General features: G+C 24.0%; 2 protein-coding genes and 1 long non-coding RNA gene across 12 annotated transcripts in view; 2 read left to right on the top strand and 1 right to left on the bottom strand.

The window, feature by feature from the left end:
- Positions 1 to 27,158, top strand: part of LOC111675775 (complexin) — a 251,169-nt gene extending 224,011 nt beyond the window's left edge. For 7 of the 10 annotated variants that reach the window (XM_046949383.1, XM_046949384.1, XM_023436614.2 and 4 more), the window contains 3 exons: positions 7,645 to 7,802; positions 10,735 to 10,867; positions 17,295 to 17,404. In XM_046949383.1, coding sequence (XP_046805339.1) covers positions 7,645 to 7,802; positions 10,735 to 10,867; positions 17,295 to 17,368 — 365 coding nt within the window. In that variant the 3' untranslated portion in view covers positions 17,369 to 17,404. Of the gene's footprint in view, positions 1 to 7,635; positions 7,803 to 10,734; positions 10,868 to 17,294; positions 17,405 to 26,819 lie in introns of those variants that run through there. The other 3 variants (XM_023436613.2, XM_023436615.2, XM_046949386.1) reach the window with 2 other exon arrangements.
- Positions 869 to 4,109, bottom strand: LOC111675774 (neprilysin-3). Its single transcript, XM_023436608.2, has 2 exons — positions 2,326 to 4,109; positions 869 to 2,136 (listed from the first exon to the last, which is right to left on the bottom strand). Exons 1-2 carry the CDS (start codon positions 3,254 to 3,256, stop codon positions 1,211 to 1,213), a joined length of 1,857 nt encoding a protein of 618 aa, XP_023292376.2. The 5' UTR covers positions 3,257 to 4,109; the 3' UTR covers positions 869 to 1,210.
- On the top strand, positions 19,180 to 22,898 carry LOC124419524. Its single transcript, XR_006940668.1, has 2 exons — positions 19,180 to 19,230; positions 21,459 to 22,898. It is a non-coding gene; the product is annotated as an uncharacterized LOC124419524 (long non-coding RNA).
- Positions 27,159 to 27,497: the final 339 nt, after the last annotated feature.

Here is a 27,497-nt window from a genome sequence, read left to right as displayed (position 1 = left end):
TTTCTAAAGTATAAAAATAGCTTTTGTATACATACATATGAATGTTCTAAAATTGTTGCAGGTACTTTTGCACTTTGTAAATAAAAATAGGAAAAAAACAAAGCATACTTATAGGGTTGGGTGACTGTTAGCCAAGTTAAACATATGTGTTTTGTTTCAACTAAACAGCTATAAAAACTTATTAATTTGTGTGTAAAGAAAATAAGGAATTGTATGGTTTCTTTTCGACTGATATGTTTGATATCTTGTCTAGCCACCATTCCCTAGTTAATGGCAAAGTTACCTTGGTAACTGGCTACAAACCAACACAATAATAAAAAATGGTAACAATACAAAATCAAGCAATAAAATCAATTTGAAATCAACATATCGTAATCGTAAAGACTTTTAGAATACCCTATTGGTAATGAAAAATATTTGAGTTAGAGGTTAAAAATCAAAGACTTAACACTTTTGTTGAAGTGAATATATCTTCCTTTTCACAGTTTCAAAAACCAATACCAATATCATGTACAAATTTAGATTTCTAGACTGAGAACGCCAAAGTTTCTAGTTTTACTATATTTAAAAAGGAATTTCGATCTCTTTGGCCTAGTGAGTTTCTAATTCTCACTATATTGTAAAACTTCTACAACATTTTTCTATTTGTATCTATATAAAAAAATCTTACCCTTAAATATAACCCTTGTTAAGTCATTTTGTAATAAGGAAGGTAAATATTATTAAAAAACAATGCTTATAACAAAAACTATAAGAATTTTCTTTAATTATTTTCTTTATTGACCCTCGTTAAATTGATAAAACTAGGAGTGGTAGTTGATAGTTGATATTAATACATACATTCTTCAATAACAACAATTTCAAATTCTTAATAAATTTTTAATGAAAGAATTTTCTTTTTTGTCTTCTCTAAAAATATATAATAACAGTTATATGAAAAATATTTTTAGTCCAATAAGTTAAAAAGGATTATAACAAATTTTAACGAGTTATTTTCAATTCGAATTTATAACCAATAACACAGTAATAACGCAAACATTGTATTTATTATTAACTCCCAACAAGTTTTGAAAGTTTCTCAGCAAAATTACCGAATTTTTTACAGAAATAAGTAAAAAAATGAAAGGTAAAACAATTTTGAAGGGAAAAAGTGTGTGTTTTTTAGATAAAATCGTTAATTTATTTTCTTTAATATTTTGCAACTTATATATTAATATTCCTTTAAAACCAAACATTTATTATTGTTATAGAGCGTATCACGTGATTGACATTTAAAAGTTCGTTGAAATTCTTTGGTTTGTTTAAGTGCCGTGTGTATAAATTGTCTTCTTTGTTCGTTAGGATGCAAATGACAGTCCACTAAAGTAGTGGCAATGAAATATAACTTTTCCATGGATAATTGCAAACGTCCAGCTTTTAGGAGATTGTTTAATTTTTGCACAAATTCTTCATCCTGCTGCAGCCACAACTGATATGTTTGCCATGATTGTTTTTGAGACAATAGTTTTAGTAGTAAATTATTTAAATTAAAATTTCTAGCCTGCAGAGGCTGTTGTCTTTGTATACATCTATCGAATACATCAAATTTTCTATCTGAATCAGTACTTCTCCACGCTCCAGGGGTGTCATAGACTCCTCCTATCATTACCTCAGAGAAATATTCTCCCAATAGAACATAATTTAGCGGAGTAGTTAAATTTTGTTGCTGTTGTATCAGACCATTAATGGTTAAAAACACTTTCATAAATTCTTTGGCACTTTGGGCCACTTGCCCCACGCTGTTAGAATTTTGTGGCTTACTATCCACTTTCATTTGTTGCGCCTTAAATCTTTGCATTTTTTCTAGGTTACGGTAGAAATTACGTTTTGTTATGGTTAAAGGCTGATAATCATTATCAAGTTTTGCATCACCATTTAAAGTTAAATGCATTATGCGTTCAAGAAATAGTTTGGAGTTTTGTTGTGTAATTTCATCTATCCAGGCTGTATTGGTTAAAAGTTGTTCATATTGCTGTCCCAATTCAGAATACATACGAGCCATTTGTACCTTATCTATGCCGGTACGTTCCACAATGTGTTGATATACAGGCGCCATATAAGATTCAATGAGAGCTTTGCAATCTCCCGAAGTTTTGTCTGAGATTAGAAATAAATAAAAAATTAAAAATTTTGTTAAAAATGGAATATTTTTTTAATGAGTTGTTGTTGTTTATCTTTGTATATGTATGTGTATTTTCCAGGCTCATGAAGTGAATCTGATAATTTTTAACGAACGATCAATATATTTTTTTCTTAATTTGAAATTTATTAAAAATATTTACTCACCCATTAAGTAGTCAATCCACAGCCAATTCAAAAATCTCGTCAATGTGGTGCCCTGTAACAACTCAAAGTACTGTATAAGTTTGGGCATATCCGTAACAATAATCAAATCAGTTGGCTTCAGAGGTTTACCCATAACCTTACGGAAGTAGGCATCCCAATCCAAAGGATAAACTGAACCAAAACTCAACAATTTAAAGTCAGCATACGAATACTCTCTTACTTTATCCTGCTCACTAACCATTATCTTCATTATATCTCTTGAATTGCGTTCAAAATTTAAAATCTCCAAAGCCACTAATCTGGCACGACCGGTATCAACATTACACAAATGCATAATCTCTACCGATAGCTGCTCAAATTTTCTCAATGTAAAACGTAATGAATCATCGGGTTGGATTTGTACCACCCGTTTGTTGGAAATCAATTCGATTTTGGTATTAAAAAAATAGGGTATACCAGTTTCGTGGAAAATACTTAAAACCTGCAACCAAGTCATATTACGTCTTTTGCGCAACATGGCTACAGAATCATCAATTGCTGGCCAGCCACCAACAGAACGGTACATTAGGGTGGCTTTCAATTGTTCCATTGAGCGTGCGTTTTGACAAGAATCATAGAAATGCTTCAGTTTTAGTTCGGAATCCAAAAGTTCTTCATCATTGCTGCTTTCTAGAAATTTATTAAATTTCAATTCCTCTTGCTGTTGTAGGCGGTCATATTTGGCCTGGTGGGTGGCATTTAATGAACGTGAGCAGACATAACCATAGAAATCATCACATGGTTTTTTTGTTACATCCAGCCAGGATTCCAATTCATAGGAAAATCTTAACATGTCATGTTCGATGGCGACTTTATCGAATTTTTGAGCCAAACAGCAGTTGGCTAAGAGCACAATAGCAACGAGTAAAACAAAGGATGACATTGTTGTCATTATTTACACACCAACAATATATAAAAAACTGTTAGTGGTAATAAAGTCTCTTTACTTTATTAAAATAACTGTTGTCAGCAATTTTAATAAAACTTCAAAGTAAAAGTCACACAATTTTGTGGTATTTTTATTTATTATTATTTTTTTATTTAACAAAAAAGTTTTTAATAAAGGTTTCCTTGCAAAAGATTTTTAATAAAGTGACACTGCCGTTTTACAATTAAAACAGGTTTTTAATAATGTCCAACCAAAAAGTACTTCAAATTAAACAACAAAATTTAATATATTCCAGCATAACTTAACACTTTTGTAACAAAACTACAACTAACAAATATATTTCTATGGAAATTGAAAAATCTCTATCAAATGCAACCCTTTTTAAAATTGTTTTTTCCCTCTCACGCTCTCTTCCACTCTTTTACATATTTGCACTTGGAACTAAGCTTTTTATATGCGTGTCTACTGTTTACCCTTTGCTGTGTTAAATTTAAATTGAAAAAAAAATTTTTGTAGTTGTTCTTTTTATGTGTTGGTGTAATTTCTCTTGTATTTTTTGTATTAGTTTTTACACTTCCGGTTTCCAACCTTGCATTTAATTAAAATTTGTTATAAGAAAGAATCATTTTAACTGGTTTGTTTTATATTTCTACAATTTTTTGTTATAGTTCCACCTTCATTATATTTAATTTCTTCTTTCTTTTATGTTATTGTTGAAATGTTCTCATACATTTCTATATAATGTTTTATTTCTTGTAATTTTAAATTCAAATTTAAATGAGTTTTTTTCCGTTCATTTTGTGTATTGAGATTTTGCTTTAATCTTTTACTAATGCTTAATATAAACTGCCACAGAGAATTTCAATTTTAAAATCATGTTGTTCTGTGGATTGTTTTATTTAACAACCACAGCAACTGCAACAACAATAATAAAGAAAAAACAAACAAATTAAAATATGTACATATGTATGTTTGTATATGAAACAGAGCTTATTCATATATGCTAGAGATAAGCAAGGGTTAAGGTCAATTTTGTTATATTGAAGATAATTAAATAACATTTTTTTATATGATATCAAAATTCGAAATAGTATTATTAGAAGTTTTGAAAGAGAAGCCCAAAATATAGAAAATATTTTAGTTAATTGTTTTTAGTATGAGCTTTGAAGACGAAAAAGAAATATATCTAATATATTTTTCAATTTTCTGTCGTATTGCTATCAATTTTGAGTATTATGCTTTTGGCGTATTTTACCCTAACAATTTATTCTACTATAAACAATATAATAAATATATATGTAGACTGACAGATAGATTAAACTTGATTAGGAAATTTATAAATATAATTTTTAATAAAAATTAAGATTTTGTGATCTTGACCTATTTTTATAGGTTTAAAATTGATTCTAAACTAAAGATAAGAATATAAAGGGACCAGATGTTATCAAAAATACTCTAACATTATTGTTATTAAAATGCAAAAATTTGTTCTGAGACAATTAAAACTCAGAAAAACTCTTAAATGTATATCCAACTTTCTTAAAACCTACTTCTAAGAGGAAGATGAAGCAAACATTTCTACATAGTATGTATATTTTGAGATCACTTAAAATCTTTTATAATTTTAAATAATATTCATTATTATTAGTTGAGAGAAAAAACTTGAGATATTTTAATGTAGATTCATTTAAATCTGGTCAGCTTGTTGACATTATCTGCCTACATGTTTGTAGACATTTAAACATATAATTATCAGACATAAATTATAATTAGTTGTAATCAGAATTAAATTATGACAGATGCTAATTTGAAATATTTACAAACAAACTAAATTGCTGATAAGAATTTACAGATTTACAGTTTATTCTCATACATTATACAATAATCGCCAAAGGCAAAGGAATATAAATATTTCTATAATAAACTAATTAATTGTAGAGATAAGAACAAAAAATACATAAACATAGTATTCAAAAATAAAAAGTGACAACTTATCATTTCGATTGTATATTAAAACGTTTTTTTTTTTTAATTTTTTCTACTTTTAAATTTAAATAGTTTTCTTAACATTTATCATAACAATTTAAAGTAATTTATTTTTTGTGATATATATATATATATATGTATGTAATTTAAAATGAACTCATGCGTTAAGTTAATTTTTTTAACATTTCTCTAGACTCTAAGGCTGTTAAGAAACTGCCACTTGTAAATGCCTTTTAGTTTTCTCATTTCTAATGGCTTTTAATGTTAGCAACTCATCTTAATATATCAACCTAGTTTATTTTATAAATATTTTTTTTCACCTGGTCTACAAGGACTTTCGGTATGGTTTCCTTTTGAATAAATTAAAAAATTTTATTGAGAGTCAGGCTAAAAAATATGACTTTAATTTTTTTAATGGCAGCAAAATAGTATAAAAGAGAAAAAAAGTTGAATTTCTTTTTTGACAAGTATTAGTTGGTTTTCATATTTTTTGTTTTGTTGTTTCATATAATGTTTTTAAGCTACATAAACATGTTTTTATTAAAAATCCTGTGTTGAAAAAAGTATTTGTGGTTTTTTGTTTCAAGAATTAGTGAAACTTTAGTAGAAATATTCTCTTAAATTATAATTAATTTTTAATTTTGCCTATAAATTGGTTTTAGTCTTTTTATAAAATGCAGTTAAAAAGTAGACATATACATAAAAAAATAAAATGTAGTTAATATTAATATTCACAAGTATTTTTGTTAATTTTACTATTGCTTCCTTATATTTAATGTTTCCTTTTGTTTTTATATTTTAAACTCATATTTAAACTTTTATGGCTTCATTTTAATTTATGTTTATTTACTCTGTTAAGAAATTTCCACTGTTAATTTCTTCACTAAAATTCTTTTGTTATTATAAGAAATCCTAATTTTATGGAATTTCTAATATTTATTACCTAATTAGATTTTTATAGTCTTTAGCGACTTTTGTTGCCCAAATATAATTAAATTAAATTTATGTTTATTCATTTGTAATACAAAAGCTTTTATGATTTTTCAGCAACATGACAAAATATTATTAGAATTTTTTTATTAAGTAGCAACAGCGTTTCTAAGGCAAAATGTCATTTTACTTAGGAAATAGTCAGAGTCAATAAAAACTTATGTTTATTACACTTTCTAATTTTACCCCATAAAAATACAAATACAAAACAATCAGGAAGCAAAAAGCATGACTTCAAGTGTAGCTAATTGACTTAATTATAAAAGTTTTTGCCAATTTCCATTTCCTAATTGAATTTAATGGTTGGGAATATTTAACCTTTTCTTTATACCTACTTTTTGAAAAAAAAAAACTTAGGAACATTTTGTAAAGTTTGGGTTGTTAAGAAATCTGGCTTCATAAATCTTTATTAAAACAGTAATAATATTACAGTAAAAATTCATTGAATAATACACATAAAATATACATTTTGCTTATAAATAGGCTGTATTGTTTACTATTAAAAATTGAGAAGGGATTTATTACTACATGGGTTGTATCTTGGAAAAAAATTAAAAAAAAAACAATTATTAAACTTATTTTTTGCATATAAACAATTTTAAATCTCCAATCAGTGTTGGTAATTTAATCATTAACTCTTCCACAAAACTCTAGCATAACGTTATGGCTAATTTATAACTATTTCAAATTTAAATTATTATTATACATATTCTAATTAATTTAAAAGCCTAGATTTTCCAAATAAATAAATTTTATATTTACATAAACTCACAAACATATTAAAGCAACATACTTATAAGTCGTGTAAAATGAATAAGTTTTACAAAATATTTTTCGGCATTATATTTAAATTAAATGAAACCACAATAGCATTTGGTACTCTAATCACATTTAACCACAAAATAATTGTAATAATAGTTTTACACAAAAAAACCACCACAAATAACAAAATTTATGATAAAATATGTGTATTTTAAATAAATTTAATAATACAAACTATAAATATGCTTTTAAGGGCAAAAAAATATAAACATTAAATTAAAAATTGTATTACTCTGCTTAACAGACTTAGTACAACATGAATGCGTCAACATGTATATTTTACCGTTTTGCAATAGTAGTTACTATATTGTCTAACTTTAGGCTTTTTTAAAATAAAAATTAGTTAATATAATTGTAAACTTTAATATAAATTTTTATATTTAAAACTTAACTCTTGAATTTTATAAATTAATGCTAATCCAATGGTAAAATATACAATATAATTTAGTATAACTTAAGGCATTTAAAAGGAGTAATCTTAACTTGTGTATACTTTTTAGCTTAAACTTATACATAAATTGATCTATAATTCAAAATAGTTCTTTAAACATTTATTAATAAAAATTCTTTTTTGTTTTTAACAGGCGCCGTAGGTGGTGATGGCGGTGATGATGCCGATGATAAGGAAAAGGCAGAGGAGGAGGAGAGAGAGCGTCAGGAGGCCATCCGTGAGGCCGAAGAACGACGCAAGGAGAAGCATCGTCGTATGGAAGAGGAGCGTGAAAAAATGCGACAAGATATACGTGATAAGGTTTGTAAATCCATAAAAATTTATCAATATTAGGACTTTATAGGAAAATTGGCTTTATATTTGATTTTTTTTAAAGAAAAGTTTAAATTCATATTAAAGACTTGCTATAATAGAATTTTAATTAGATTAATGTTGCATACTTCCGGAATGTTTAATGAAAAAAGCCCCAAAAACAATTTACTTATTTTGACTATTTTTCTTTTCATTAATTATTCTAATGGAATTTTTTGTTCTCATTATATTTCATTTATACAAACTTAGACTTTATTTTCCTTAATACATATCTTTTTTTTAATTTATTTTACACACATTGTGCAAATTAGTATAAAAAATAAAAATATACATTCATAATAGCAGTGTTTCTTTAATTAGTGTAATTACGACTACATTAAATATTTTTTGCAATTATTGTTTTTTAACAACGTACAACAGCAAATAAACTAAAATGCAAGTGTAAAAAAATTAAGTGTAAAAAACGAATAAAATATACAATGGAACTGCAGAAAATTGCCTTTGGAGTTCAAATTGACTCTAGTAGGGAGTCCTTTTATATGAGTGACTCCCTAACGGAGTCAGATTGAATTACTTGCAGGAATATAAAAACAACAGCATCAACTATAAACTACTACTAAAACATTTTCTCTAGTTACTGCAATATTTTTTAAGTGTTTGTATGTTTTTGAAAGAAAAAACGTAAAAATAATAATGAAAGTGTGGTTTACAAAAAAAAAATTAAAAAAAATATTTGTATTAGCATTTTTTCTACATTTATAAAAATGGAAGAGCTTTGTTTAAAACATGTATATATGTATGTATGTACATACATATATAAACATTTAATTAAAATATGATATTGTTAACTGTAATAATAATGTGTAAATAATTAAAATAATGTTAATTTAGTATAAGTTAAATTTTGTGTAATTCTTTTGACTTTTTTTAAAGTGAAGGTGTTACTAAATGAATAAATTAATTAAATATATATATTTTTTTTTAATTTTTAATTGAATTATTTTATTTAGTTTATTTTCTTTTAGGGCTTAATTTAATTAAATTAATTAAAAATAAATATAAATTATATTATATGTAAACTTGGTCAGTTAATCACACTACACCTGTGCAATTTTTATAGCCTGTTGTAGGTTCCCGATTTTATGGAAATTTATCAGATTAATTAGTATTATTATTAAACTTGGATATAATTGGTTATTTTTTAAAGATATTATTAAGGGAATGGAAAAAATGTCAATAACATGGAGATAGTTTAGATCTAAAAGCTGAAAATATAAATTCATCAACACTTTTTGAAACCATTTTTATATTATCACATATTGCTTTCACACCGGCTTAATTTATATTATTTTAAATGATACCTTTCGATAATTAACCCTGATGATTACCATACAGAAACAATTTTGGCACCCATTATTCGGCATTGTCTTTACCTCATACTACAATTATTATGGCAATAAGTGGAGTATTTTCTTAATTGACTCAATAAAACTTTAATTAATAGCCACAGTATAAAACAAATGAAAACGTAACAATAAATGTAGCATGAAGATTGAGAAGGTAAATTGAAGTAAGAGAAAATAACATTTCGAACACACTCACAGACAAATCCATGCTCTTGTGTATACACAAATACACATTAATTATTTGTATATCTAACCCACAATTCATTCAATTTGTGGATGAAGATGAAATGAGGGAAAATTTTCATTAATACATTTAAACAGAGATACATATCTAGATATACAAACATCCTTATACTAATGTTTATTATTGGCTATGCTTATATACATACATATGTATGTTTTGTGTTGAAATGTTTTTAATTTTGTTATAAATGATATGATTAAAGTTTATTGGCAATTTACGTGCTATAAACACCTCAAACCTAAAACATAAAGAGCCTAAGAATAATTAATGTGTGTTGATAAAGGTAGTTGCTTCTATCAGTGAGAGCCAAGATAGAATTAAAAAATATATACAAAAAAAAGCTAAGGAATGTATAGCTTGGGAACCAGCGTAATATGTGAACACCCTATTAAAAAACTAACTTCAGGAGGATGTAAGGTCTTTCACTTACTAAATATTTTGTTATTAGTGATCATGCGTCAATTTGTATAATTAATAATCTAATCACTTTCATTTCAAAACATACAAAAATTGCGTGGGTTGTTAAAGTTCAAGTGACCAAACTCATAAAATCAGTTTGGATAAAATTTGCACCAAGGTTAGTATTATTGAATAGTAGGAGCTAAAAATTCGTGCCTGACCTTCTATTCTATAGTACTAACCTTGGTGCAAATTTCATCCAAATCGATTTTATGAGTTGGTTTACTTAACACGAAGTTACCCATATGTAGAAATATATCCTTAGTTAAGTTAACAAGTTCTTACACAAAAAGAAAAATTAAGGGAGCCATGTTTATTAGTATTTTTAACTGCTGTGTGGTGATTAGGTAATTATTGTGTAAAATATACTATCCCTGCAAATAAAAGGTGAAAATTAACACTTTTCGTACTGTAGGGATATTGTGTTAAAAACTGCTAGACTTTTATATGCTTAAAACAATAAGAGTAATTGCAAAACGTAGGAGTACGTAGACAAAAAACATAATTAAATTATTTTCATTATTGCTGTTTGTTAAAGGAATCCTTTAGTATATTAACAGGAATTTTATTACAGAGACAATAAAACTGACAATTAAAAAATAATTAAACTTTAATGTTTAGTGTTAGAGACATTCTGATATAAGATTATTCCTATAGATCCAAATTTCTCTAACACTGGCGTATGAAGGTAAATAGTAAAATTCCGAATACTTGTTTGATTAGTTAAAAGAAAAAGATTTACTAATTATATTTAATTTATATGATAAAAGAAATGAACTTAATATTCTTATTTTCTTGTTTTTTTTTTCAGTATAACATCAAGAAAAAAGAAGAGGTAGTAGAAATGCAGCCGCAAGAGGAACCAAATCCTTTGATGAGAAAAAAGAAAACACCTGAAGAATTGGCTGCCGAAGCTGAACAGGAAGAGTTGGATGATTTTACAAGTAAGTACTAAATTTTCTACATATCTATTGTTTTTCGTATTTATCTTTGCAGAACACAACAAATCACAAAATAAACTTCTTTTCTTTATACTAACTACAACTAACTTTTTAAAAATTTAACAAATTTTTCCTTATCTCTAAATAAAAACAATAAACTACTATTTTTAAGCTTAAAACTACGTAAATTTTCTTATAAATAATTTTCACATATTTTATTTATTTATTTAATCTATATATACAATTTACTACAAAAAAAGAAAATCAAACTCTAAACAGCAGAATGTTTTATCTTTCAATATATCTAGTATAATTTAAATGAAAAGTAGTTTTGATGTGTAGTTTATATTTATAAAATAAAGCTGAATGTGAGTGTGTGTATAAATAATAATAAACAAATAAAATACAAATTAATATATTTACAAACACCATTTTTAACAAAGGCTAATAACTGCAACACCAGCTATATTTCTAACAATAAAAAAATCTTCAAAATCTATTAAAACTACTACTTCTATCTTACTAATTTTACATCTTTAACTACTATTATTTCTACTACTACTACTATCTCTGCTACTATTACTCCACCAACTACAACTACGTTTAAATAATTTATTTTATAAACAATTTTAATATAATACAAATAATATAAGAATACGCCAACGTTTAAAAAATTAATACTAAAAATTAAACATTGTAGGTTTTGTAAATGTTTTTTGTATATTTGTATTTACATTTTCGTTTCTGGAAAACAAACATTAAAAACTTACAATGTTTTTCCATTAGTATTAATGTTATTTAGTATAAAACAACTATTTTTTTAATAAACTGTTTTAAAATATAACTGCTGCTGAATATAACGTGTGATATATAAAAAGTAATTTCGTTTAGTTGTCATCTATGTAGTCTTAAATAAGTTATTTGCAGATACTTAGATTTTAGTAGTTCGCTCGGATAGTCCCGAATTTTCTATTTAACATAGCACATAGGCTTACCCCTAGCTACTTTAACATGTGCTTGTCATATGAGAAAGTTAATCGACACCCGAAAAATTACGAAGAGACAGACAAAAAGCTTATGTTTTTTTGAGCGTCAACTCTCTCGCTTATAAGAGGTACACTAAAAATACATTCATCTTTACAAATAGTTCACCCGTGACGAAAAACGAATTAGAGCCAATCAGGTAGTTAGTCATTATTGGAAATTTCTGCCTTTTTTGGATTCGTTGACTCTTTGTATACCCGGTGTACGATAGATAGTTATTATACTACTAGAAGTATGATTAATATTTTTCTCGTTAATATAGATAATAAGTACTCATACGCTATCGGTGAAATAAAAAAGTTTGCCAAATAATTATTATATTCAATATAAAAACATTTTCTAACAACATATAAAAACCACAATTTTAAAAATATTATTTGTTATGGCAACAAATAATTTTTGGTTTTTGAAAAAAAAACTGCAAACTCCATTCATCGTTTAACCGGTAGAATAACTACTGATCAAAATAAGGTTAAAATAAGGTTATTAACCATACTGTTTCTTAATAGTTATGCATAATACAAATAATAACATCTTTCAATTTTATAAGTTATTCCTCAATTACAATTACATTTTGTTGTTATTAGAAATTTTTGAACAAAAACTTCTGTAAATAGAATAAAAATCAATAATCAATACCTCAATTGAATAAAATATTTTACTAGTAAACTAAATTTTTATTTTTTCCTAGTTAAAAATCTAAGTTTCTGTCAAAGAATACCTTCATTAAAGACTACATTTACTTAATACGTCATCTGCTAAAATATACTACATTGGTATTTGTAGTGCTAAACTATGGAGAATATCTTTAACTTCTCTTTATAAGTTATACACTCTACTTTACTGCTAATTTTTCCACTACTACTACTACTACTACTACTACTACTAAAACTTCTTCTACAACAAAACTACGTTATACACTTTAAAAATAAAAATACACTTGATATAAAAATTTTAAATCTAATGCTAGAATTATAATAAAAAAACTATAAACAAATAAATGTTTCATAACACAAATTTCATATCTTAATGTTTGTCTCATAAAAGTGCACGTTTGTTGCTAAAGCACCATTTTGTTTATATTTATTTCTATTTTTTAATCTATTATAATTTTTTCTATACTATTTTGTTTATTATTTATTTTTATTATTTATTTTCGTGTTTAATTGTATCTAAATCTGGTGTCAGTTTTTTTTTTCAACAAAGATTTTGTTCTTTTTTATGTTTTGTACTTTTATTTTTATTTCTCCTAAATGAATAAAATTAAAGAGTTATATAAGATAACTAAAATACAAAACCCAAGTTTTGTATTTTTTATTTAAGTTGCGAATATAAAATTGATTAGAAAAAGCTATCGGTAGATTTAAATATGTCTGTTCATCTGTTGGAAAGTTCCTTCTGATTGTTTTAGACTCATTGTTTTAAATCAGACAAAAAAACGCTACTTTAACACATTTTGTTACTCTAAATATTAGTTAAAAAATTTTAACAAAAAAAAAACATAAAATTATTCTTATATGTATTTTCCCACAAAAATGGCATTACCTAAGGCTATGCACTTCTGTAAAAGTAACAATAATAACAAATAACATAACTTGGCTATTGAAGATAAAATCCTTTTTTTAATAAATATAAATTTAAGTTACACTTATTCTTTACACTTAACCATATTAAAAATAAATAAATATAAAATAAATTATATATATTATTTTATAACATCAAAATGTTACCTTGACACTTTTAAAATTACCGGTAAATAAATAAGTACAAAAGAAGTGCTTGTTAAAAGAGATTGCTTTCTTTTTTGAAATATAAACATAAAACTTGTTATCTTTTAAATATGAGCAAATGCAATATAAATGTTTATTGTCACCGACAAATTTAACAAATATGTCTTTATTGTTGTTCCTGTGATGCAGGAAAATAATAAATGAAAGACATTTAATTTAAACTACAAACAAAAGTATATAATACATACATAGGTATATGTATTAGTGTCAATTATACAAAACGAGTAGTGTTCTTACCGTCTCTAGAAAAAACACAGACACGTACATAAATACAATAAATATGAATAAAATAACGTACAGACAATTTGTCTGTTGCAAGATAAACTCTTTCAGTTAGTAACTAGTATGTGCCAAGTCTTTTATTCGTTATTGCCAAAAACTACTGGCAGCTAAATTATAATAGTTATGTGAATTTATTTAATTTCCAACAATAAAAAAAACTATAAATTTTTGGTAATTTGTTTAAAATATGCAAATCATAAGCCGGGAAGTGCTGTAGTTTAAAAGAATAATTAGAAGAATATATAATTAAAAAAAATGTTGCAACTATAAAAAATTATCTGTTGGGTTTCCCAACTAAAGAAAAATTCTCATTAAATTTATTATGCAACCTAAATTTTATAACGGTTTTCAATCAGTCTACTGTAGTACTAAATTCTTTTAATGATTTGGATTCTTTTCGCTATTTTTGAAATATAAAACCCAAGCAAATCCCTTAAACTAATTCTAATCATGATATCTATGAATCTTAATTGAAAGAAATATATATTTTTCATTTTCTAAAACTTTCATTTGTATACTATCCCACTGTGCAAACTTAAGACTTATCATGATACGGAATGAAAATATGCATACAAAACCCAAAAACAAAAATGAAAAAATAAAATAAATGAATATCAGCTTCAGGTAAAATGTAAATTTAATGAGTTTCAAGAGATTTAAAATGTAACACAATTTCAGGTTTTTGCACTTACTTGCTTTTTCAACTGCAGCACGAGGAATTTTTAACAATTGCATTGCTTTTGTAATTTTTTCATTACATTTTCTGTAGAATTTTATGATTTATACCAAACATACTCAGGTTTAAAAGCCCAAACTCAACAAGGACACGTTAAGATGAACCAGTTTAAATGCTGATACAATTTTATTATATAAATAAAATGTTTAAGCTACATGCTGTTCTGTAGAATACTTTTACTAATAAAGTAAACGTTTTACTTAAAATAACATAATTGAATAAATAATTATTAAACTTTTTAAATATTAACAAAACCTCCAATATATACAAATATTAAATCTATTTAATTCTTCTTCAAAGACATGATGTATGCTGGGTTATTAAAAAAAATCAGTAAACTATCTTAATTGAAATTTGTGCTTGCCAACTAAAAATCCTTATGTAACATACAATGAAATTCCGGTAAATCTCAATTAAAAGAATAAACGTAAAATAAACTGTGAACATATTATATATTTTTTTAAATTAACACGAGTGTCCTTAATGCAAATTGGTTGTGCGAAAGATAAAAAGTAAAACCCAAAGACTAAAGATGACAAGTCAATGCATGTTGGTTGCAAGTTAAAGCTGTAAATTAAATAATTCATGCAGATATAAAATCTACAGAATACATTTTAAACTCAAAGTAGCCTGCCACAAATTAAAACTAAAGAGATTTTCAGCTTTTGTTTTCTTTTTATCTTTTTCATTGTGTTAAACGTCTGAAAAAATTACTCCGTAGCCATTAGCATTTAATTAAATATATTGTACAACTATTTTCCTTTGCATACATTGTCTTAAGAAATACTCGAAAGCCTATTAAGCAAATTAAATGTATTTATATTAAAATCAGATAATTGTAAGTGCTTGCAGAAAAATCCGATTTGATTGATTGAAATGTAGATTTTGATTAACAAACAATATTTTTAAGGATTTAAAGGGGGTAGTTAAGCTCATTACAAATATATTAATATTGAGAATATCTGCAAATACAAATATTATATAGCCCCGTTTTAGGTTGAATATTACTACAAAAAATTCATTAAATTTCTTAAAGAACCTACTGTAATTTTTTCTCAATTTATGTAACTGAAGAAAATTTTTTTATTTATCAAATTTTTATTTTGACACCAAAAAATGTTTGCACTAAAACTATGCACAAATTATCAAACACAGAAACTTCTCAAAAATTAAGCACTACTTAAATATATCTAAGTTCTTATAACATTTATTTTATTTGCAATAATTTCTCATTTTTATCATAATTTTTCAAAAAAAGCACACATTCTAACATAAATTAAAATCATATATTACGTACTAACTAATAAAAAAACACAAAAATATCAATAAATACAACTAGAAACTAACCAAAATCTATAACAAAAAAATCTTTCTATTAAAACACAGACAAGCTTTTTCCCTCTTACTATTCACTATTGGCTACAAATTTGTTTTATTTAAATATTTTGCTAAACAAGAAATAAACAAACATTTACAACAATTATATTTAAAGGCTAAACTAACATTTATTTTCCACTCTCCCTATTGCAATTAAACAAAATCATTATTTTTTTAACCAATTCATTTGAATTTTTATACTTCACAAACATTGGTATTTTTTTTTTTATAAAATTTTAATATGTTTTTATAAATTGTGACTACTAATACATATGTACATTTACACATAAAATCATACTCATTTAAATGTATTTTTATCTTTTATGAACTATTTTACTAAATTTCATAAATAATGATTGTTATTTAAAATAAAAAATATAATTAATTCCATTTGTTTGACAAATTTATTAGTAAATGCATATTTCTTTATGTAATTATTTAAAACAAAAGTTCCAAACAGTAAAAAATTCAGTCCTATACGTATGAGTTATATTTAATATAAGGAAAATAAATCATACGATTGTATGTACTGCAACACTTTCATTAAAATGAATAATAATGTTGTTGTTTTAACAGTAACATTCTATAAACATACAAGTTGCAACTTCAAACTAATGCAATGAGATTTAACTGTTTTCTTAATTAAAAATTACTATTATCTACAAATTTTGCAATTTAATATAATGACATAACCCAATTTTAATATTCTTATACAAATGGATTTAATTTGATAAAGTAATGTAATGTAAACTAAACAAAAATTAATTATAAATAATGTCACCATATTCATAACTAACTCCACTTACCTATCACCCGCCTTTTACTTTGTTGTTAGTAAATGTTGATTTATATATTTTTGTTAGAAAAAGGTCAATTGTACCTCCGCAAAGTATGCTAAATAAAATGAATTCTAATACAAAATTTCTATTAATATTAAACAAATAATATGCATTATTATTAATAATATTAATAAACCTAATATATTTTATTTAAAAATAAAATAAAAATACTGTAATGATAACCACAACATAATATAATTGTGATTGTGTGTATATTGCAAATAAAAAAAGGAAAATAACAATTATCATTATACATTATAGTACTATTCTTATTATTGTTTGTATTATATTCTAAACATACTACAACTATCATAAGATGTGCTTATTTATTGCTGTTTCCATTACTCAATTTCTTTTTACAGAACTGAAAAATCAAATAGAAACGCAAGTAAATGAGCTAAAAACCCAAATAGAGGGAAAATGCGTCATGCAGTGATATGTCAACATAATATATATAATATAAAAAAATAATTAAAATAAAACATATATATATATATAATTTATATATTAATAACAAAATATAATAATAAAGAGAAGAAACAAATTAACATAACAAAAAATAATATTTCATAATAAAAGTAATAACAAAATAAATAATTACAATAATATCTATAACAAAGAATGATTAATAAATTTAAAATAAATTAATTAAATGGCGGATTATATATATATACACAAAGAGAGATATACATATATATAATAATATGGAAGTAAAACTGCTGAATTGCATGAAAACCAAATAAGGCTACATATATATAATAAATAAAGAAATAAATAAATGAAACACTTTACATAAATCGACAAAAACAAATATATATACATATACAATAGTCTATACAAAACATTAACAAAATATTATATATATACAAAAGAATTCTCTATATATATAGACATACATGTATAGCATATGTATATAACCAAGTATATACTGAGAATAAATAAAGTAAAATCCATTAACAACAACAGCACTACTACTAAAACAACAATACTTATTATTGGGTAACCAAAATATATACATACTTACATATAAAATTTCAACTTTTATCTTAAATAATAAATAACAACTGGATATTTAACCCCAAAAAACAAAACAACAACTAAAATAATTATAATAACTGAACAAAAGTTTAAATAGTAACAAATCTTTCAATAAAAAACTACGTTTAGTAAAACTTAACTTAACCTCTTATAAACAAAAGTAAACGAAACCAAAAAGCTGGCTAACCTTATGCATCTTACAAACAACAACTACTACCACCATCACCACCACTATTACTACAAATAAATACAACTTTAACTAATTATTATATACAAAACAAAAAAAGAAAACAAAGAAACAAACAACCGGAAACAATTATGTTACTCTACCATAGCTAAATTAACCAAAGATCTCTTACCAATTTATTTATTTACATACATATATACAAATTTAACAAACAGTTATTTTTATTGGCTCTCCTAATAAATGAAAGTCAGTCTTAAATTCACCTGCTTATTGGTAAAATAAAAACGGTACTTTTACTTACTACACTAATATCTAGAAGAAATCTCTAATTAACAGAACATAACAACAACAGCTGCTGCTTAAATATGTGCTCTATCTCTCTCTCTCTCTTTTTAATAATCTAAAGCTCTTTACCCATATATTTTGTAAACCAAAGTTAAATAAATTGTCCGTTATTTTTTGAAAAATATGAAATTGAACAGAAGCACTGCGTTTAAGTAAAGTAATAAAATTAAATAAAAAATAAAATCATTTAATAAATAAAGCCTTTAAAACAAAATTTAGATGAAATTTATGAAAATCATTTAAACAAAAATAATTTAAATTAAATATAACAAACAAAATATTAAGAAACTCTTAACAAAAACAACGTTAAAGTAAAATTTAGAAAAAAAAAAACCCAAACCCTTAATAAAAAAATTTATTAAAACAGACAAACATTTTTAGTAAAAAAAATAACAAAGCATTACTTAGGCTGTTAAAAAAAATTTGAAAATAAAAACAACATAAAAATTTTGATGAATTGTATTATGAAAAACAATATATTTAACAAAAAATAAGTTAAGTTAAATTAAAAAAATATTATTTGTTTTCTTTCGTGAAAACAGCTGCTAATCTGTTAATTACTCTAAAATAATTATGATTTTTTGTTATTAATTTTTCTTGCTAATCTATTTAACTTTTATTAAATTATATAACTCTTTTCTCTCTCTCTCTTCTTTTGATTTTGTATTCTGAGATATGAAATTTTATTAACAAACTTAATCTTTGGTATTGATGATTTTAATAAAAATGTAAGTAAATCCAATTTCATTCTTAAATTAACTATAACATACATAAATGCTATTCGTTGAAGAAATGCTTTATAATTATATAGAAAATCATTTTATGAATTAAATTTTGTTTATTTCTTTTTTTAATTTATGTAATTTAATATCATTACATATCGGATTTCTAAATATGAATTGGTATAAATTTGGAAAAATACAATACATATACAATGTCGTATAAAACAGAGAAACATATACGTAAATGCGTATTAATAATTTTTTAAATAGTATATATAAGTTCCTATCGTTAGTATTTTGAGAATAAACTCATTTAGTTTTTCAGAAACTGGGAAAAAATAATGCTTAAAAAGAACACAATCTAGATTGATATGATAACTAAGATGTTTAAAAATAAAATTTTTCCTTCACTTGGTTTTTAATAGGGATATGTTAAAAATCGGAACAAATTATTTTTATTTCATGGTCACGATTAAAGGTGATTTAAGGATATTATCCAAACGCTCAGTTCACCTAAAAACTACTCCCTGTATATCGTTATTCTTTTAAAATGAATTCCAAATTTGTCCAGATTGGCTTTCCAAAACAGCCCATAAATTAACCACAATAAAACCCCGCATATTCACAATTTAATGTCGATATATATCACATACATATGTATGTCCTAAATCAGTAAAAAAGTGATATGTCATTACATAAACTTGAATCTATAGCAGGCTTTTTTCATATACACTTTTAAGGTCGTATCGATCATCAATTTAAAAAAGTGGTATAAGGTGAAGTTTTTTATAAGTTATTTGTACAAGCAAGTAAGCTTCAAAGTTTAATGAATAAAGCAATTATGAAATTAAAAAGTTTTTCTATAATGAATATCGTTGTGTTATCTGATCTACAAAGGCAATTCAAGAAATAAAGACATTTATTTTTCATTTTACCGATTATTCGTATATATGGATAACAATTCAAACTATTAATCTTGTTTTCTATCGAAATTTATATATCTTATTTTTCTAACTATAAACTATAAAACTATTTTCTTCAGCAATATCTTATTTTCTTTACAATACACTTAAACATACTTTCTCTCTACTTTACTCGAAAGTACACTGTAAAAATACATTGTTTAAAATTTTCAATTCTGCCACCAAAACAAAAGTCATAAACTTTTGTTAGTTATTAACACAATCTTCAACATTTGTAAATAAGAATTCAATCGCAACCTAAAAAAATAATTAATGAATAATTCTCTATTATTGAGAAGTATTTACAAATAGCTAAAGCAGATTTGTGATAAGAAAATAGTTACATAAAAAGATAATAATTATAAACAAAAACATCCATAGAACTAATTTCAGAAAGATCTTAAATAATGAGTAGCATTTTTATTTTTAATGAAATATATAAAATTTGTGCAAAAAGCTGTGATAGTTTTAAAAAGTTGAACATAGCTAAACAACAACAAAAATAAAAAAATTGCACTTTAATTAAAATAAATAAAAAACAAATACAGCATGCAAATAAATTGCACTTTAAGAAATAAGTTAACGAACAAAATGCAATTAAAAAAATAAACTAAAGATAAAAGTAATAAATAATTTGACAATGTGAAAAATGTAGTTTTGGCTTTCTTTTCATTGAGCAAATTTAGCAATAAATTTTATATACAATGTTAACTTGTTTTGCTACGAACTTTTGTATTTTGATCTTTATGATAATTGAAAAATTTGATCAAGAAAATAGAAGAATTTTTCATTATCTTAAGATTCTAAATACTTAAGTGTTTAGTTTGTTATAGAAATTTACATAATTAAAAGAATTTTATAATATCATAAATTTTTGTATATAAAAAGCATGTTCATAATTTTATTTTTATTTTTCTGATTAAAAATTATTTTGAGTTTTTTTTCAAGATTTTATTTTTACTCGAATATATTATTTGAAAAAATGTCATTGTATGTATTTAAATGTATATATATAAATTTAAATTAAAATATAAATATTTGCTGTCTTTTTAAATCGCTGTTTTATATAATTTTAAAAGCTAAACTATTTTAATCTCTTATTTTCTTTCTTTTTCCTTCTCTCTCTCTTTCTCTTTGAAACTTACTCTCTTGATGTGTGTATGTATGTGTAAATCTCGAATTTAAATCTACCGTTACAACTCCTATTACTACTACAAAACACTTAAACATTTACAAAAAACATCAAACCAACATCAAAATTTCAAACAACAGCTGAATTTTTTACAGTGTACCAATATACATATTTCTCAGACTCTGTAAATGAATTACAACTCCTTAAAATCTCAGTATTAAATAAGCTTTTTTATTATTTCATAATTTTCTCTTAAACTTTATAAAATTTTAATCAACTTGTTATTTTCATATCAACAAATGTACAAATTAATATAAATTTAAAAAATAAATATATAATTAGGCAAATTTATTTGTTATTATTAGTAATAAATCAGATGCAGCAGCTTTTTAGGTTGTCTTATTTTTCTCTACTTTTTGTTATAATTTATTTCAAATAAATTTAAGTTAAATAAAATTTTGTTTAAAAGTACTTTGGTTGTTAATTTATATAGAGTACAATTTTTGTTATTTAATATTTGTAAAATAAAAAAATAGCTAAAGCCATTAAGTTATAAAAAACAAATGCTAAAAAATGACGATCATATAAAAAAGAGTTGTGTAAATGTTTTGAACATTTGTATTTACGTGAATTTAAATTTCTATTGACTTTATGTAAATAAAAACTCTTAATATGTGGTAGTGTAATATAACTCTAAAGCCACTTTTAAGACTCCTTTTAATTTCACAAATTTTTCTATCACTCTCTCCAACTACCTATCTCCTTATTAACTCTATATTTGGATTTATGTTAAGCTTTTGACATGTAAAGGTTTTTTGTTATTTAAAAGAAGCTTAATTAAATTAATTTTTTAGAGTTTAAAAGTTCTCAGTTTTAAACTGCCTTGACTTGTTTTTCTGTAAGAAAAACACTTGTCTAAAATAAAATCTGAGAACTAGCAGGAAACAACACTGCTAAAAAGAGTTTCAATATATTTTTCTTTTGTAAGATAAAATCGAAAATATTTATTCTCTTTTTGAATCTCTCACGTTTTATATTGATCTTAGATCTTGATTTTTCACACTCTTTTCTAAATGAAAACAAATAATTTACTGTTACTCTATAGATATAAAATGGCTCTAGTTATTAGGTTTTCTTGCTTAACTTAGATATATATAAATACAATGATAACATAGCTAGGGTTGCCAATATAGTCTTGATAAAACTTTACAGTTTTAAAAAGTTCTTTTTATAAGAGAACACTTTCATAATATTTTTAACAACTAAGAACTAATGTTTTCAGTATTCGATGAATTTTCCACAAGCCAGCTGGTAACCCTTTAAAAAACTAACAGCTTCTCTCTCATACACTCTTCTCTAATAAAATTTATAATAATATTAATAATGACAGTTGTTTATTATTAGTTTCCTGTTATTTCTCTTTATTATTACAATATTGTTATTAGGTTTTCTCAATTTGTTTCTCAATCTTAACTTTTAAAACCTAAATATATCTTTTAATGCTACTTATAACTCTCTCTTAGTAACATAGTTAAGAATATTTTTATTTTTCTCCTCTAATATACTTAAAAAGAACTTTAGCAATAATTATTATATTTAAAAAATAATAATCTAATTATAATAACATAATAAGCAACCCATGTTCTAAAAAAACAAAAAATAATGTTTTCATATTGTATAAAACAAAAATATATAATATATATTAAAAAAAATTATTATGAACTTTTCGTTTTTTTAAATATTTGATTTTATTTGTATTTTTTCAAAATTAAAAACACAAAATATTTTATGTTATTGGAATTAAAAAAAAAATAAATAATTTTTAAAATTTTAGAGAGAAGAGAAAAATTATATATACATTTATTAACAAAACAAAGTATAGGGATTTAATAATACAACAAGTAAAACAAATTGAAATATATTTAAAAATTCAAAAATACAAAAACAACAACAAATGAAATAACATTTAAAACATTTATTGAGAAAAACACAGAAAACAATACCAAGAAAACAAAACAAACAAAAAATAATTATGTTCATGTAAAAGTTATATACAAAAACAAATAAAAAAATTATAATGTTGAATAATTATTGTTACTTTGAAAATTAAAAAAAATTGAAATAAAAAAAATAAATTCAATAAAAATTATTATATAAACTAAAAAAAGAATCAATGTTTTTTTATTTTGAATGTATTTTAGAAGTTCTCTTTCTCAAAGCTAACTCTTTAACTATCTTTCTTTTTGCCTAAAATAAATAAACAATCTACATTTCAATGCAGAACAAACATTACACAGATAAAAGGAAATAAAGCCCTCTTCCTTTCTCTGGTAAACTCTAGCAAAACTAACTGTTTAAATGGTAAACAAAAATAAACTATCTCTATACTCTCTTTAAACTTATTTTCTCCATTTATGGAAGTGTATGTATACATGTTTAATTATAACACTGCTACAACTATACAACTAAAACAAATACAATTACATATGTGTATGTATTAAATTTAACAAGAAAAACAACTAATTATCATAGGTGTGTAAATCATAACATATATGTGTGTATGACTGTATGTATGTGTAGGTGCTTAGAGCTCCTAATTAGTTTGTTTTTATTCATAACTGTCGTTGTCTATATTTAACATATAAACACATTATTGTCTTCATTAAATGGTTTTGTTTTTCACGGTAAGTTTATCTCTCTTTTTTCTTTCTCTGTATGTTGTCCATATAATTTCAGGTGGTTGTGGTTGGATTTGGAACATTTGTAAATAATTGTCATAAGAAAAGTACACCATACATTTATTTTTAGAGATTGGGTGGTATGTATGTAGATCAAAGTACATATTTTTATAATTTTTTATATTTTTATTTGAAATATGTTAAACAATTAATCTGTAATAATTTTACATAGATTTAGAAAATTAGTGTCACGTTAAAAGTTTTCAATATAGTAGTTTGGCACAGTAGTAATTATTAAACTGGAGTTTGATTTTTATTTCCGCGTTACACACAGGGGTAAAATGCAATTTTTTATATAATTGTTAAAAATTGTTGCCTTTATGGGCTTTAAGTTAATAAATTTTACATCTTTAAAAGAACTCAGTGCATAATCTTTTTTTACACAATCTTCACCTAAGAATAGCTTAAGGTGAAAATATTTAATTCATAGAAAGATAATAATCAATTATTATACATATTTATTTCTATGTTTTAAAATGTTTATTGCGGAGTTCTTAATCTTAAGTCATTACATTTTTAAAGATATTATACCCATTAGGTTTTATTGTCCTAAACCTTTTGACACTATTAATAGTGTGTATTACTGGTAGTATGATTAATTTTTTTCTGAGTTTATAACATATACGTCTAGGTATACGGTCTACATTAACCTCCCATTTTCACAATTTGTAGTTATTTTTTAAATTAAAGATATATTGACAGTTCTCATACAAAAATTGGTAAAAATTGGGGGTAAAAGTCATAATTTTTATTTTAAAATTTTACTAAATTTTTAGTATACATATAAACAAACAAAATTAAATAAATAACTTTAGCCAGATTTCTTAATAAAATATTACTATGATTCGACAAAGATTTTGTCAAAGTTTTACGTTACAAATTTAAGTTAAATGATAAACTTACGATTTGTACTTTAGATCACTGTTACTACTTCTTAATTTTGGCGGACATTTTATTTTATTAATCTCAGTGAGAATATTATTAAATTTCTTAGTAATACATTCATGAGACAATCCAGATCATCAAAAAGGGGAGTAGGAAGATATCTAGTCTTTGCTCTTGTAGAGTGTACAATTACATAAAGGCTACTGGTAATAAAATGTTTATATTTCCGAATTCCACCTACTCATCATTAAACAATTACTTCTCATATCTGCAGCAATTCCGTAAATTTTATTTTGAATAAAAACGACAGTGTAGACAAAAAATAACAAACACTTTGAAAACTTCAAAACGGTGATCAAAATTAGGTTGTTTATAAATTTTGGTAAAATATATAAATTCAATCAAGTTAGACCACTCCCGAAATCCATAAGAGAAAATACGTGAATAACCCTGCTCTTTCTCGTTTTGTCTTTGATTTGCTCGAAACCATTTTTTACACAACTCTGTAATATTTTAAGGTTGGGGCATATATCTTAATTAATAAAAAAAATATTACAATATTGGAAAATATTGATGTATTTTTAAGCTACAATAATCTATGATATCTGAATTACTTTTGATTTCAAAATATTTGGAACACGTTAATCTGTTGAACTCAGAGTGATATGCTGGTTCTAATTATTACATTTTTTAGAAAACTTATTTAACAAGAAATCGAAAGGCCTTTTTGCATTTTAAAAGAAATAGTTATTTTACCATTTTTGTTCAGTCTTCAGTATTAGTTGAGCTGATTCAAAAGAACTTTTTAATGTTTACCCAAGTTTTTCATATAAATATAACGCAATGGAATGTTATGACATTTTGGTAAAACATTCTAATAAAAGCTTATTTTTATGTTTACCGCAATTATCTTAAAATAACAACATTTTTGAAAAGCATTTGGAACACATTGCATAATTTTTTTAATAAATTAGACTAATATTGATGTTTTCAATCGTTGATTTTGATCTGAGAATCCTTTTAATAAATGTATTATTTATAATATTCATGTATTCCTTATAATATTCTAAAAAAAATCAGTATCTTGGGTAAATGAGAAATTAGGCCGTATTTTTTACGCCTTCGAGTGTTTTACGTTATACCGCATTGCCCAAATGTTTGGCGTCGAATAATTTTGATTAAGAACCAAAAACTCAATTTGATATTCTCTCTAGTCGTACTGGAATAATTGGTGTTTTCTTAAGCAACCTTAAAAAACAAACAACCAAACAAAATCATTAGAAGCTCCAATAATAATATTTTTGTCTATTGATCCATCTATCAAATGAGTTGGAAAGGGAAGTGTCCACCTGTGTGTCTGTTTATTTGCTGAAAACAATTTTCAGAAATCCAAATCTTTTACAAGTCTTCCAGACAGGAATTAAAATTTTTTTTATTAAAAATCACCCAAATATGGGAGATATTATTAGCAAAAAAAATTTATATGTTAGAAAATATGAAAAGTTGCTGTAAAATTTCTTTATATATTAAATTATATAACATTTTAAATTATAGCGAGATTTCATTACAGACCAGTGCTGTTAATATATTGAATTCATGGTTATCAATATATGAGTATTTATGTAAATATTAAATAAAACATTTTTGTAAGAAAGATATATTTAGGAAGGTTTTTCTTATAAATAATAAATATTCTAATAAATGTGTATTGTAGTAAAATAGTGCGTTAGAGAAATAAAATATATACAATGACATTTATTTAAATAAGTTTATTTGTTTATTATTTTCTCACAAGTATATAATTTTTCATAATGAAATTTGCACTGCTTTTACTTCGAATATAATTTATATATAACTATTTTTAATATTTATTTGCAGCCAAATTAAAAAGACGTTTAAGTGATGCATTCAAAAATTGTTCTTTCAAAAATTTATTCTAAATTTTGTTAAATGTTTTTCCTTGTTTTGATTTCAAATCAAACCATATATAAATAAATAAAACATTCTTTAGAAAATATATTTTTAAAACAAATTTGGATGAAGGTTTCAAAATTCACACACAGAAGATGCAAATAGAATAGAGTGTAACAAAAAATCCAATTCAAAACCATATTACAAGTAAAGCAAAAACAATATTTAACAAAAACATATACTAGAGCTGAAAATAAAACAATATTGGCGCTGTTAAAAATAATAAAAATTAAAACAATAGAAATTTAATTATATTAAAGTAGTTATGCATAATTAAAATAAAATTTTAAAATTTGTTTGATTGAAAAATATATGTATTATTATAAATAAAAAATTAATTAGAAAACCATACTCATAATAATTTTATAAATTCTAAAAAGTTTATAAAATTAAATTATCCACTTTCAGTTTATTTTATAAACTTTTTGACAACTTTTAAAATGTATTGTGAATAAGGCCTTAAATATTGTATTTAAATATAATTTATTTTAAAATTACTATAATTTTATTGAAAATTAGAGAATTTTACAAAATTTTAAACTTTAAATTATTTTTAATGTTCCTTAAATATGGTATCTTGAAAAA

The sequence above is a fragment of the Lucilia cuprina genome, chromosome 4 (assembly GCF_022045245.1).
Source record: "Lucilia cuprina isolate Lc7/37 chromosome 4, ASM2204524v1, whole genome shotgun sequence".
Lineage (NCBI taxonomy): Eukaryota > Metazoa > Arthropoda > Insecta > Diptera > Calliphoridae > Lucilia > Lucilia cuprina.
The sequence above is the reverse complement of the archived record's forward strand: the minus strand, read 5'-3'. Positions and strand labels throughout refer to the sequence as shown.

What these genes read in the sequence shown, in the direction of transcription:
- LOC111675774 (XM_023436608.2), bottom strand. Translation starts at nt 3,256, where the DNA reads ATGACAACAATGTCATCCTTTGTTTTACTCGTTGCTATTGTGCTCTTA. An exon ending in GTGGATTGACTACTTAATGG is followed by an intron (nt 2,137 to 2,325) that starts GTGAGTAAATAT and finishes TTCTAATCTCAG; the next exon opens with ACAAAACTTCGGGAGATTGC.